General features: G+C 37.6%; 1 protein-coding gene across 1 annotated transcript in view; it reads right to left on the reverse strand.

Annotated features, from left to right (window-relative positions):
* LOC127578174 (signal transducer and activator of transcription 1-alpha/beta-like) overlaps positions 1-14,816 on the reverse strand; it is a 37,067-nt gene that overhangs the window by 3,652 nt on the left and 18,599 nt on the right. The window contains exons 13-23 of the mRNA XM_052029819.1: positions 14,631-14,724; positions 14,452-14,493; positions 14,113-14,196; positions 12,322-12,420; positions 11,571-11,706; positions 10,400-10,452; positions 10,213-10,307; positions 9,952-10,091; positions 7,476-7,664; positions 6,173-6,248; positions 4,367-4,469 (exon numbers count right to left, since the gene is read on the reverse strand). Coding sequence (XP_051885779.1) covers positions 4,367-4,469; positions 6,173-6,248; positions 7,476-7,664; positions 9,952-10,091; positions 10,213-10,307; positions 10,400-10,452; positions 11,571-11,706; positions 12,322-12,420; positions 14,113-14,196; positions 14,452-14,493; positions 14,631-14,724 — 1,111 coding nt within the window. The remainder of the gene's footprint in view (positions 1-4,366; positions 4,470-6,172; positions 6,249-7,475; positions 7,665-9,951; positions 10,092-10,212; positions 10,308-10,399; positions 10,453-11,570; positions 11,707-12,321; positions 12,421-14,112; positions 14,197-14,451; positions 14,494-14,630; positions 14,725-14,816) is intronic.

Consider the following 14,816-nt stretch of genomic DNA (forward strand, 5'->3'; position numbering starts at 1 on the left):
ACAGACTAAACAAATGAACAGGTTTGCATTTGAACTGGATAGTCAATGGAATGATGTATTTTACTGAAGCTTCTTAAAACACTAGACTATTTAGCAAGTTAAATCATTTTGATGTAAATGATGATACATATCTGAAGGAAAGCAGCATTTCTGGACGTTGCTCTTTGTACTATGGTAATGTCTAGTTTATGTTCCTACCAAATAGTTGACATATACACAAAAAGGGTAAAATTTAAAACAGACAAATCAATGGCAGGCAAGTTCAGAGTACTGCACAAAGAAAATGAGAGATTACTAGCACCTCACGAATAGTGCTGAAAGAAATCCAAAACTTAGCAATTTTTATACTCAATGCTTGTCCAAGCAACACAAATTTACTGTATAGAGAACCTCAATGTACTGTGTTTACACCAGCCAAATAAGGACTACCCAACTTGATCATTTTTCAACTTTGTTAATCACTGGATGTGGTTGCCTTTCACAAGCAATAAATGGCCTCAAATTGAGTAAGCACACCATTGCCAAAGGGCAGTTTGAAAGTCAACAACATTCCTGTGATCTAGTGGCAGACTACCCTGCCCAGATTAGGATGGCAGATTTATGTTCCATGTAGGTCATTAGTGAACTAGATTTTGATTCTAATTTTACAATTTGGTTTCTGGATTTCAATTAAATTTCATTTTAGTCTTGATTAATCGAATGTAATTTCTGCAATTGCTATACTGAGATTTGAATGTGTCCAGATAATCATTCCAGTCCTCTGAATTACTAGTCTAATTACATAACCTCTTTTACTAGCATCCCCCTTGGCATTTTTAGCTTGTGACACTTCAAGGGCAAGTACTTTAAAACATTGAGGTTTTGTTTGTCAGGCTTTGGGGCACAGTATTTGAGATGGAACATCAGTGGCACATCTAGTACTGCTGCCTCAGTGCCAGGGACCCAGGTTCAAGCCTGACCTCTGATGCCATCTATGTAGAGTTTATACTTTCTCCCTGTGACTGCAAGGTTTGCTAGGTGCTGTGGTTTCCTCCCACATTCCAAAAACATGAAGTTTGATGCATTAATTGACTGCAAATATTTCCCTAGTGTGCAAGTGAACAGCAGAATCCAGGGGGGGGGGGGGGGACGGAGAGAGAGTGGGGAGGGTGTTGAGTACGTGGGGAGAATTTCAAAAAAATAGTGGGATTAATGTGCAATTGGTGTAAATGGGTGGTTGATGTGGTGTTGGTGGGCCTGAGGGCATGCTGTATGACTGGTAGCATCCACCATTCCAAACTTTCCACTAATCCTTTTCACCAGTTATTAAATCTACGCTGTTGGCTTTTCCAAGATGGAAAAAAAATCTTCCCATCCATTGTCTAGGCTTTTGTTAAATTAGAAACATTTTCCATTCCCAAGAAAGCAGCTTTATCCTATTCAATAGCTAGTATTTTCTAAAACTGACAAAATCCTTAAATATTTTCTGCAACTCTTATGGTATCATATCCTTCCTGTAATATGGGGATCAGAACTATGTTATTAAATTAGAAAGAGTGCAGAGAAGATTTACCAAGTTACAAGGAGAGTTTGTGCAAACTAGGATTTTATTCCCTGGAATATAGGAGACTGAGGGGTGACCTGAAAGGTATACAAGACCCTGAGGGGCATAGACAGGGTGAAAGGACACAGTCTTTTTCCCCTTGGAGGGTGCTAAAAATAAAAGGTTTAAAGATCAGGGGCAGCAGCTTCATGTAAAGGGTGGTGTGTATTCAGAATGAGCTGCCAGAAAGTGGTTGAGGCAGGCACGTCAGCAACACTTAAGCCATCTAGACAAGTACATGGATAGGAGAGGTTGCGGGCTACAGGCCAAATGTGGGCAGATGGGACTAGCTCATTGGGCAACACAGTTGGCATGGATAGGTGAGCTGAAGGGCCCGTTTCCATGCTGTATGACTCTGACTTGATGAAACCTTGATCTAACAGCCTCTCTATGCACATACTCCAAATGTGGCTCAATATTTATACCATTCACCTCTCCCATCTGAGCATTCCCAGGCCACATTTGCCTCAAATGCATTACCTTGTGCTGCTCCAGATTGAATTTCATTAGCAACTTTGCTGTCCACCTAACCACTACATTGCTATGTTCCCATGACTTAGCTTTTCTCCCCCCACACTGCTAATTTTTGCACCATTTGCAAACTTTTGATCATGGTGTCTACATTTAAATCCAAGTCATTAACTACAAATACAATGGAAAGAGATTTAGCAATGAATCTTTAACTACCAGTCAAAGATGCCCAATGACTACCCTTTGCTTTCTGGCACAGAGCCACATTTTGGATCACATTAGCTACTTGCATCTATTGCTCTGGAGGACCTTGTCTAAATTGATACAAATTACATCCGATCTGCCACCTTTGTGAACTTGGATTTACAAACTTAACCAGACAGCCTCCCTTCAACTATGATTGTCCATGATTAATCAACTAGTGCCTTTCTAAAAGATAACCATAATCCTTCAAATTCTGTTATTTATCACTGAGGTCAGTTGTTAGCACTGCACTCATCCAAGTATGTGGAGAGTATTCCACCATGCTCTTGATTTGTGCCTTGTAGATGGTGGACATACATTAGGATGGGTCACTTACTACAATGTACCCAATCTCTGACCCACTCTCGTAGCATGCATTTTAGTAGCTGGTCCAGTTGAGCTTGAGTTTCTGTCCACTGGTGATGACACCTCCCCAATGATATTTGAGGCAAGAAACTTGGTAATATTATTGAATGTCAAGGGTTGATGGTTAGACTCTATTGGAAGATGGCCATTGTCTGGCCTATGTAGCATGAATGCCATTTGTCACTTGACACCCCATTCCTGGATGTTGTCTTGGTCTTGCCGTATGCAGTCATGGACTGCTTCAGTTGCTGAGGAGTGGGAAATGGAATTGAACATTGCAAACATGCCCTGTTCTGATCTTAAGGAAGCCCACTGACGAAACAGCTGAAAATGGTTGGGACCAGGACCCTGTCCTAAGGAACTCCTTCACAGATGTTCTGGCCCTGGGGTGAATGGCCTCCAATAACCACAAACATCTGTTTTGAGGAAGGTACGACTCTAGCTACCTGTATTTTTACCACTATGCCATAAGCCAGCATTTGATTGAGTAATGTCAAAAGCAGCCACTTTCACTTCACTAGAATTCAGCTCTTTGATCCATATTTGGACCAAGGCTGTGATGAGTTCTTGAGTGGAGTGATTCAGACAAAACCCATTCTGGGTATCAGTGAGTAAAATGCCTTTTGACAGCTGTGGCAAATGACTTTAGTGTCTGAAAATAGATTGATAGGCTTGGAGTGAAAGTCACATATCTGGGCAATTTTCCACATGATCTGATAGATGCTAGTCTTGTAACTGTATTGGAACAGCTTGGCTAGAGGCACAACTAGATTTAGAGTGCAGATCATTGGTGCTACAGCTGGGATGTTGTGCAGTTCTGTTACCTTCACTTTATCTGGTGCTCTCAGGAAGAAGTAGAGATTGATTATATGGTACTTGTCTGAATATGTGTTTAGCACTCATGAGCCTGGCACCACATTTATGCCTATGCTGCTCTCCCCATGCCCTTCTGCACTTATTGAATCAGGGTTGAATCCCTGACTTGACAGTAATGCAATTAGTTGGCTTTAATTTCACAAGTTGAACTATACAAATAGCTATAAAATAAGAGGTAGGAAGTAGTGGTCAAACTTGAGTGCACAGGTCAGACTACATGTTGATTATCTTCAATTTTAAGGAGAAGTAGATGTACTTATTCCAGTGGGTGAATAAGAAGGGATAATTAAGGTCAAAGTTAAAAAAAGATGAAATATTGAAGGGAACTTCATTTATGCTACAAAGTGATCTTAAAAATCAGATAAAGTAAAAGGAATTATTGCATTGCAGGTTGAATTTGGGGCAAAGGTTACTTCTCAAAAGTATCAGGAAATTCTTAAATCAATGTTATTTGACAAATTCTACAATTATGAAGTGCTGAATTTCACAATAGGGAGGTAGGGAAACCTTGGTATCTTTCAGTTTGGATGAATACAAATAAGGGCATTTGGCAAACGAGGAAATTCTGTGATAGAGATGTAGTTATTCAATGCATTGTCCTGCATCAGCTTTATTTGTTAAAGCAGGAATCAAGACCAGAGCAAAAGTTGAAGGCTTGTTTTTAAATTATGCATCTACATATTACACTGAGGCAAAAGTTATACTCTGGCAATGTTTACCGGACAAAAAAAGGACATTAATGTTTACACTATACAATAATGGAGTACACCAAATCAACAATTAAGTGCAATTTACAAGAACTGTAGCCACTTAGATTCCAAAACCTACCACTGTATCAATATCTGAAGAACTTAAGTGTCGTGTCAATTCACCAAAATCCTCCACGGACATGGGTAGAAGGTGTTCTGTTGTCTGCAGTCTGGAAGGATGACTAGAAACAGTTTTTTTTAAAAAAAAAACAAAAAAGCAGAGTTTCACTTGTCTTGGTGGTTATGGGTGCCAATACAAATCTCAAAGCAAGCATACAGCCAACAAAGTACTTGTTAGAAGTGTAGTTACTGCTAGAAGGAAACATATGCTGTTGGTGGAACTTGCTGTGTGCAACTAGTTAAATGACATGGTAACCTGTCTCAATGATGTAGTTCCTAAGTAGAGTCGGCCAGGAAACCTGCGAGAAGTCCCCTGCCATGGGCCCTTCCTGCTTTATCACTAAAACAGAACTATCAAGGCTGTTTTGGTTATGGGGTTTTCCTCCTGACCAAATCCAATACATGCAGCTGAAAACTAACTATATTTAAAATCATTTAAGTTACCCAATGTTTTAGTACATCAATTTTACAATTGTAAATACTTTAATTTTGAAGCTGTTGGGTTAGTTCAATTCTGGGCTGCAAGTTTAAAAAGGTAAGCAATACCATTAAAAACTTTTCAAAAACATTAATAGTATAAACTTGTGTGGATTGGTAAATAGACAAGCAATTGAACAGTCCTTCTATATCCCAATATGAAAGACTTTTTAATTAAATCAATCCCATAGTCTCCAATCCAATTACTCCTGCATTATGATGCAAAGTTTTGCAGCCAGTTTTCCAGTGTTTCTTTGGAGGAGTTATTCTTTCCACTAGCCAGAAGAAAGTACACCATGACCTAGTCTGGTTGCAAACACAGACACCTCAAACAAAAATCCCTTAATTTCCTTTGTGTTATTATCTACCCAATTCATCCCAAATAAATTGTAAGTGTCACAGCTCAAAATGGTGTACCGAAGTTGTGATGAGCACTTTCATCTAGAGGGGCTAAGATTTAAACTTTCAAAAACAAGTTAAATAAACAGCAGGCAGATCCCCTGAATGTGATGGACTCATGAGATTTTAAACACATGCAGTTATAGAAAGTGGCTCCATTGGCTTTGATCTTCCAAAGTTGCCCACATTCTAGAATGACCTTACTAGTTGTTTCAATGGCTAAAACAAGCTTTTTTGCTTTAGACCATAATTCCTTTTGCCATTTAAAATCTCAATCTTCTTAATCAGCACCAGCTGCCTCCCTTTTGGTCCTTGGCATACTACTTCCCTTTCTGACAATGGTCACTGACTCATTTTGTTCTCCACAGACATTAATTCCTTTTCTCCACTCTATTCAGTGAGCAAAATAAGAAAATTGAAATTACAACATTGAATGCAAATCCTGAATAAAGCAGCAACATTTGCAGTGCTCAGCTTATCTTGGGTATACTTAACCTTTTGTATCATTGAGTCAATATCAAATTATTGGAACACAATATCAAATACCCACAACCTAAAGTTATTTTCACAACTTCCAGATATCTACTCCAAGTGACCATCTTTGGTGTAAAAAAAGCTTTATAGTCTCATTGTGGAAATGTTACATTTTTCTTGTGCCTGTAATAGTAGCAAGATCAGTTACATTTATTTATAAACTTACTGTACTAAATTACAGATAAAGAGCAAGTTTAATACTTCAACAATCACCAGCCAATTTCCAAAGAGAGGTGTTCTTTTTCAAATATCTTGTACTTAGAATTTGTACTATTTGGCTACAAGAAAGTATGAACACTATAAACAATCTGCATTTAAACAACAAGGAAAAAGCAGAGTTAACAAGGTTACTCACACTTCAGAAACAGAAATTAGTTCAGTCTTTATGTAACCACTCGTCTTGGCATCATCCACGTCCATAGGCTCTGAAGCTAAGAAATGAAACAAGGATTTGTGTATGATTAATGAGACAATTTCCAATTTAACTTGCACAGCACTTGATGTACAGGTTCAACCTACTGCTTCTAGTAGATGATTATTCATCCACCTAGCTGTTGCTGTTGAGTAAATAGCATGTTTAAGTGTAATAGTACTATTGCTAGTGACTAGCCAGACCTAAAGCCTGCCTGCAGTTTTAATGTAGTCTGTTGTAGCTGCAGTGGATATGGTGTTCCAACAAAAGACCCAACAAAAACTGGCAGGGGTGGTGGCAGTGGACAATCCACTGTGCATAGTCAGCCCATGGCAGTAGAGGCAAACTCTTGAAATGCAGTGGGAGCAAATATCCCTGGTGATTTATAAAGGACTCTAGCCCCCAAAGACTTGTATGCTGCAGTATGTTCAGAAATGATCATGGCTGAATGGATCCTAAGTGCAATATGAAATTCTGCAACTGTTCAATGCACCACATCTCCATTACATTACCTACTGACAATTAATCAGTACTCCTGAAATTCATGGGCTCACCTCCACCTTGCTTAGCAGTGCCATAAACCTCATCTCCCAAGCTTGCTTACAGTGGCAACCAATCAAACTGGACAACCACATCAACAAAAAGCACTACTCAGACAGGATCAAAGCAGCACTGGTCAAGTTTAAGCCCAATGGTCAGGAGGAGTGTGTGGGATGGGATTTCCAATAAGCATCATGGAGGAAAGTACATCTGAATCATTTTACAGGGACAAGAACAACTTTAGTGCATGATCAGTGGGAGGAAGGGGAAGAATGGTGTTTCCCCTTGAATGAATGCCAAGATATTCAATAATTTTTTTAAAAAATCAAAATGGAAAATCTAGGGAATATAAGTGTCACATGAAGACATTCTTGGTCTAAAATCTTATGCTCAGTCATGACATGAGGACTTTTTGCTTTGTGGAAATGGAAATTTTTAGCTTGGATTTTTAGCACAAATCCAGAAGTAATTTTATAATAAATTCTTTGACCCACAATTGGTAGTGGTTGATTTTTCAGTGAGACTTTCACATCAATACAACACAGGAGTTAGTGTTTGTCAAGTCCCATTAGTTTCTGTATAGAACATTAAATGTTATATAATATTTAGTTCTGATTCTCAGCCCAATGTCATTAAATACAAATACATTTGTGTCAAAGTTTACAAAGAGAAATTGGTCTCAAGACATGGATTTATTTATACTTACGATCTTTTGGCCTGGAGTAATACTTCCCAAATGCTTGATCTTTGGGGATCTCAGGATACAAATACTTCAATGGATTTTCAGGAATATTCTCAGCTGCCATTACTTTGTAATTGCGAATGATATCTGGGAAGGTGACAGCTGATAGTTGATGCTTGGTGTATGGTTCTACAGAGTGAAACTGAGGCTCAGCTGGGAAGAGAAATAAGTAAAATAAATCGGATGGCAGCAAATTTATAAAAAAGCAGATAGCCAAACAAATGGGCCAGTATGAACCTAGTAGAATTTCAGTGCATGAGTATTTTTAAAATAAAGTTCCTTAAAAATATTCTCCAAATTCAAAAATCCTCAATACTCATACATTGAACGTTTTGATAATTCAATCCCTATTTTTAAAGTCACTGTACTTCAGCATGAACTCAACTATAGCTTTTCCTTCCCCCAAATGTAGGTTCTTGAAATAATTCAGTATCATTTGGATTTAAAAAAATTTTGTTTTTTTTTTAAAAACAATCTAGAACCAACTGAATACAACAAGGGAAAAAGCTGGTGTTCAAATTGAAGTGTAGTTGCCTTTGTGCACGAGGTCCTCAGTTCTTAAGATTTAAGAATACAATCATTCACTATCATTTGGATTTTTAAAATCCAATGCAAATCTGGAAGTAATTATAAATTTTCTTTTGTCTGCTTTGTAATATAACCCTCATAAATGTTGCCCATTTTTCTTGTGGTAAAGGCTGCAATCTGGTGGGATCCATATGCACCCCGAGAAGCCCATTCTCACTAAAGCCAGAACTGGCAGGTGTATCCAAATGCTGATCATGGTGTTCCTCCACTCCTACATTCATGGGATAAAAGGGTCAAAGTCAAAAGTCAAAGCTGAGTTTATTATTATATGCACAACTACATGTATGCACAGGTGCAATGAAAAAACCTACCAGCAGCAGCATTACAGGTACCATTTTCTGCAACCTTTTACAAAGCCCAGTGAAAATCCAGTAGTTTGTAATCAGTGTCCCAGCCCAATATGCAACCTTTCAAGTGAATCACAAGGAAAGCAACTGCATAGGTGATAAATGGACTTTAACAAATAGTAAAATGGTAAATAAAAGGAGCTTGGGTCTTTAATTATTTTCAAAGGTTTTATTTCAACTCCAGGATCATTTTCTCCATAAGCCTTAATCCTCACTTAAAGTGTTCAAAACAAAAAGGTTTATTTTGTGGAAACCAGTTGAGAAAATTCTCCACAGTGACAGGACCTTCCATCACTAAAATGATTAGAAATATTTACTCAGTCATGCTCCCAGACAGCTGAAACCATCAGTATCTCTCCCCCCACCACTGAAAAAAATACAACTGCATTTATGCAAAACTACTGAACACATTACACACTTCAAAATTTAATAAGTCAATCAAGTAGTTAAAACAAACTAGAGTAGCATTTTAGTTTTCTTCACCCATAAGATAATGAATCTACGGAGTTTTCTACCCAAGGGCTGTGGAGGCCCAAGCATGGAATATATTCAAGACAGGACTGTTTTGGATATGGGGGGGCGCGGTGAAATCAAAGAACATGGCATCATTGTTGGAAAGTGGTGTTGACATAAAAGATCTTTAACTTTACTAAAATGGTGGAGCAGAGAAGCAGGACCAAAATCACCCCATCCTACTTCAAGATTTGTTTTTACATTATCTAATAACCCATTTAAAAACATTAAATTACAAAATTCTATCCAGAAGCTGTCAGCTGAACCTGTTGGAATCTCAACATTCCCATCTACCCACAGTAACCTTTCTGCCCATTTTACTATACGTTTTAATAAAATTAAAAGACTCTTCCTCAAAAAGGTGGTAGAAACAGAGCTCTAAAGACTCATGCCAGTCATAGCAATATAAAAAAATTAATAAAAAACACTTGTCCTAAACGGACAACCCTTAATTTTTTTTGGAAATGTGACCCCAGATTCTGTCCCAAGGAGGAAACATCATGTCTATATGTCAAAAACCTCAGGATCTTTTCTTTAAATCAAATCCCCACACTCTTGAAACTAGATTGTCCATCTTTCCCTGCAAGACAACCTTCCTATTCCAGGTATCAGTCTACTAAACCTTCACTGAAGTACATCCAATGCATGAATATCCTCCATTAAATAAGGAGACTAATACCCCAGATGTGGCCTCACCAATGCACAAGCTCCCTACCTTTGAATTCAAAAGTAGCAATAAACAATGCTGCTGTTAGCTTCCCTAAATACTGTTCATATCTGCATACTAGCCCTTTTAAATCATGCATTTGGATATCCAGATCCCAGGTTGAAAAATTTAGGAGACTTTGCTCAATCCCATATATTGGGCTAACTCAATAAATCCACTCAATTATACTTTGGAAATATCAAGTACTATTAAACCACATACAATTTGCAGTTTTGAAGAAAATAAAAACATGGTGACTGACAGAGACAGAATTTCATCCACTTACCATTTGGTGCAGTCTCTACCCAGGTAAAAGTGATGGCACCTTCTCTGCTGCTCTCACTGAACCTCAGTAAAAATGTACCTGGCAACATATCCTTCAGCAAGGCCCGTTCCTTTTCCTTACTCACAAATCCCATGATGCACCTGAAAATTATAACTAAAATTTAGTTTATGCTTATTTGTTATTTTATGCTTTTCAAAAAGGTAATGTGGTCCAAAAACTACTAGCTTGCCATTACATTATGTTCAGTGCTGTTATTCTTACCCATCATTCCAAAGAGGCAGAAGATGCTTTTTAATTAACTCCAAGATCCCTTCAATCCAGAGCCAGAATGAGAAAGGTTTTTCATTCAGATTCTCCTGAAGTAATAATAGAATACAATTAAGAACACAAGAAATGCCAAAATTTTGAGATTCTATGTTACTAACTTTAAGAGGTGTTAACTGGTTACCTTGCAGAATCTTGACCATGGAATTGAATTCTCATTGAAACAATTATTTGGACCTAAAAGACAGACAGACAAATTTGAGGTTTAACCATTTTTGTCTCCAAAGCTTCGAGAGGAATATGCTTTTTCTTTTTCAATCTTTTTATTAGTCTTCAAATTAATACAGATTAATATGTTTATACATGTAATACAAAGATCAGAAGAACAATCATGACATGGATAATCATAAAGAAGAATAAAGTAAAAAAATCTGTAGATCCAACGATCTGTGAATGAATAAGAAAAAGATTTATTATAAAATATAAAAAGAAAAAAATCCCCAAAAACAATATCAAACCAAACTAAGCTAAAGAAAAAAAATCAAAAAAAACTGGACTAAAGTTTCTCAATAGAAACAGAGCAATATTATGTCGTCAACTCCGTTCCTCTGGGAATATGCTTGAAAAGTTCTTGCATTCTATAATTTACAGTCCTAATTGTGTATTTAAAAGATGCATTAATGATCTTTCTTTTTAGATCCACTTAAAACACTTTAAAATTTAAAGAATACACAGCTGCAAATTGACAACAAGACGGGAGGGGAAGAACAATAAATTAAGTGCAGCAACACACAAAATGCTGGAGAAACTCAGCGGGTCAGGCAACATCTATGGGAGGAAAATTAAATATTAATTCACCCAATTGAATACAATGTTCAGTGTTGATCATTAACATTGAATATTCATGATCATGCACAGAAAGATGTAGGCAATGCACAGTTACTAATGTTTTCAGTATTTATGACTAAGACGTGGTAGCCCATCTTTTCTAAGCTTGCACATCAATTAGAAAATGGAATGTTTAAATATCTTTGAATACAAGAGAAAGTGTTGTTAGATTTCTTCAAATTTGCAATCACTGACAGAGGACGCATATGCCAAACAACTGTAGTGAAACGACTCGTGTCTAACTGGAGTTGAAGAGTCTCGATATCTTCAAATGTTTCGGTTCAGTTATCCTGGAAGAACAATCCCCTCAATTCAATGGCTATCATAACTGTAAGAGTAATTCAGAGGAATGGTGGACGATTTCATTCCTCCATCAGGCCGTATGAATTACAGACCACCTCAACAAGAAAAAAAACAATGCTTTTTCCCCCTTTTATACCTTTAACTGTCGATTCTCAAGATCTTACCTAGCAATTTTTCTCCAAGCATGTTGAGCTGTTCATTGTTAAGCCCTCGCTTGGTGACAGAGGAGAACTGCCAACTCAATACCTCAGAGAGCTGATTCCATGTGGCAGCTGGGGGGTTGGAGAAAAAGCCCAAGGTCTGAGGAAGAAACAAAACTTAAAGTAGATAACATGCTTTATGATGACTGTTCAAATTTGACCATTTTAAAAATGTTACACAATTTCCTAGTTTATCATTCATATTAATCATTATAATTTATCTTAGTTTAATGTACTTAATTTATCATTAAGCCAAATAGCTACTATTTCAAAAGGTACATCAGAGTTTTTTTTAAAAACCCAGTTAAAGGCATCGCAGAGGAAGATTTACTGGATGGCACTGAGGAGGGAGAAGGGTTCCTGATTTAATAGTGTGTATCAAAATAAAAACACAGATCAGATTTCTGGAGACTATAAAGCAGCCAATATTCAAATTTCCATCAACTTCACATTAAAAAGTGTCTAGAATAAAATATCAACTTGACCTCAGCAATCAAATTGATTTATTTTTCCTATTGTGTTGGTGCACCTCACCTATTGACCAAATATTATACTTTGGATATGCAAGGCTTTCAAATTTCTTGTCCACTACTAATAGACAAAGCTCCACATTGTCAATACAAAGACAGATAGGTTTACCCATCACTTAAATTCAACCTACATAAATAATGACTCTTTGTAGACACAAGTTAAAACTGGTTGCACTGATGCTTACCTTAGACTCACTTACGAGCATGTTATACCACAAGATGGAGGCCCAGCCATTGGGAAGTTGGCTCACATTGGATATCACCACCAAAGGCAATGATGTTGTCTGCATTAGAAAAGAACTCCAAATGAAATATTAATCCTGGAGTACAAGTTACCCAGTTACACTCAAAGTGAAGAGATAATGCAACAAAAAGGCAGCCATATGACCACAGAGTACATCGAATATCAGTGCCAAAGATTCAAATCCCATTTTTCTGCTCTTGCATTCTTTCCAAGTCTCTATTTGCAAATGCTTTAATCTCATGCTCCAAAACAAAATTTATAGCAAGACATTTAAAACAATAAATACACTTCTCTACATCACAACCACAGCATGTTGGTGGTAATGAGAATGAATGGAGGGTGGTGAATGAGGTGCCAATTAAGTGGGATACATTAGCTCAAACAACACTTGGAAGCCTGATACTATCTGGGATAAACTCATCCAGGAAAGAGGATTAAATTCTCTGCTCTACTAAAAGCTGAAAAGCCTTTTCAATAAAATATAACCTCCTGTTTTTACGGCTCTTTAATTTTAATCCCATGTCAATGACTTGAAAAAAAATCCCAACTCAGTTTCACTGCTCTGATTTTATATTCATCATTTCCATATACAAAAAGAAGCCAAAAAAAATTCCAATTTTCAAGATTTTTTAAACCAGTGATCAACTTCCATGGATGTAAGCCTAACATCCCTTGGTTTCTCCATTTTGTTAAAAATGTTGGCATTTAAAGTAGAATTTCCTTCACAGTGAACTACATTGTAAGACAGAGGGACATAGGAGTACATGGTTCCCTGAAAGTGGCATCACAGGTAGACAGGTTAGTGAAGGTGGCTTTTGGCATGCTGCCCTTCATCAGTCCAAGCAATCAAGTTAGTACGCTATGCTGTAGTTGTAGAAGACGTTGGTGAGACAGCATTTGGAACAGTGTTCAACTTTGATCACCCTGCTATAGGAAAGATGCCATTAAGCTGGGAAGAGTGCACAGGAGATTTAGGAGGATGTTGCCAGGACTCAAGGGACTGAGTTATGGAGAGGGGTTGAGTAGGTTGGAACTTTCTTCTTTGGAGTGTGGGAAAAATAAAGGGTGATCTTATAGAGGTGTACAAAATCACAAGGTCAATGGGCACAGCTCCCCTCTCCCCCCCACGATTTTGGAAATCGAGAACTAGAGGGCATAGGTTTAAGTTGAGTGAGGAGGGATTTAATAGGAACTAGAGGGGCAAACTTGTCACCCAGAGAATGGTCAGTATACAGAATGAGCTGCTAGAAGTGGTTGAGGTAGTTACATTAACATTTGAGAAAAGGTACTTGGACAGGTAAATGGATAAGAAAAACTTAGAGGGATATGGACCAAACTTGGGCAAATGTGACTAACTTAGATAGGAATCTTGGTCAGCATGGACTAGTTGGGGTGAAGGATCTGTTGCCATGCTATATGGGTCTGTTGGTTCACTCCAGTACTCCAGCTCTTGCACATCCCCCCTTACATTTAAACTCTCATGCCCTTGTCAAAATATAATGTTCCTTATCTTTAGCTATTTCCTGGGACCTCCTTTCCCATATGGGAAAGATTTAGACAATGTGAAAAACCATGCACAAGATTCTGCTTTATCCAACTCAGGTAAACCTCAATCCATCACCTTGCAACATATTGTACAGTGGAAGTCCACATTTCCAGCATCTACTGCAATTGTTCATGACATATCTGAAGTCAACACACAAGAGTGCATTTCTGTGTACACGCTCCTTACCTCTATATCAACTGGCACATTCTGGTGACAGAACTGGGTCTCAAAGCTGATGGAGTGAAGCTCCTCAGTTACAATGAGAGGTCCCTGGTTGAACATGTATGGAAGAGAAAAAAAGTTTAGCTGATGATTTAAACACAATGTCAATCTTTACCAAAAGTAATATTGACATGAAGATTTTGATTTCAATGCACTGGGGTCTAAAAAACAAACAAACCCAAAATCAACAGGATCGATTCTGGAACAGTGGGCAAGGAGTGTCCATGTGTTGAATTAGTTTTGAAGTTGGAGGTTATACCAGTTGCAGTTATATTGAGAGGCACTCCACAATCTGACACTTACTTCTGTTGTTCTGCTTCCTGTATTTTTCTGTTCCTTCAGTTGCTGCAATATAAAAAAGACACCATATTGGATTCAAAATGAGATATGCACTGTTTTGCATATTCTGCCATAAGATTATTGCAAAAGAATAGGACTCCGAATACATGATTCATTTTCTGCTTTTCAACATGGATACTCACCAGATGCCGGAATTCAGCAGCCAAGCTGCCATTCGTAGATTCCTCCATGTTCATCACTTTTGTATTAGTTCCTAGTATATTGAATTTCCTAAAACTAAGAGAGGAAGTAATATTAGGAAAGTGAAATACAAGTGTCATTACAAATAAAAAGATCAGGAAAATTAACATTATAAATTATACTACTTA

The sequence above is a fragment of the Pristis pectinata genome, chromosome 1 (genome assembly GCF_009764475.1).
Source record: "Pristis pectinata isolate sPriPec2 chromosome 1, sPriPec2.1.pri, whole genome shotgun sequence".
NCBI classification, from domain to species: domain Eukaryota; kingdom Metazoa; phylum Chordata; class Chondrichthyes; order Rhinopristiformes; family Pristidae; genus Pristis; species Pristis pectinata.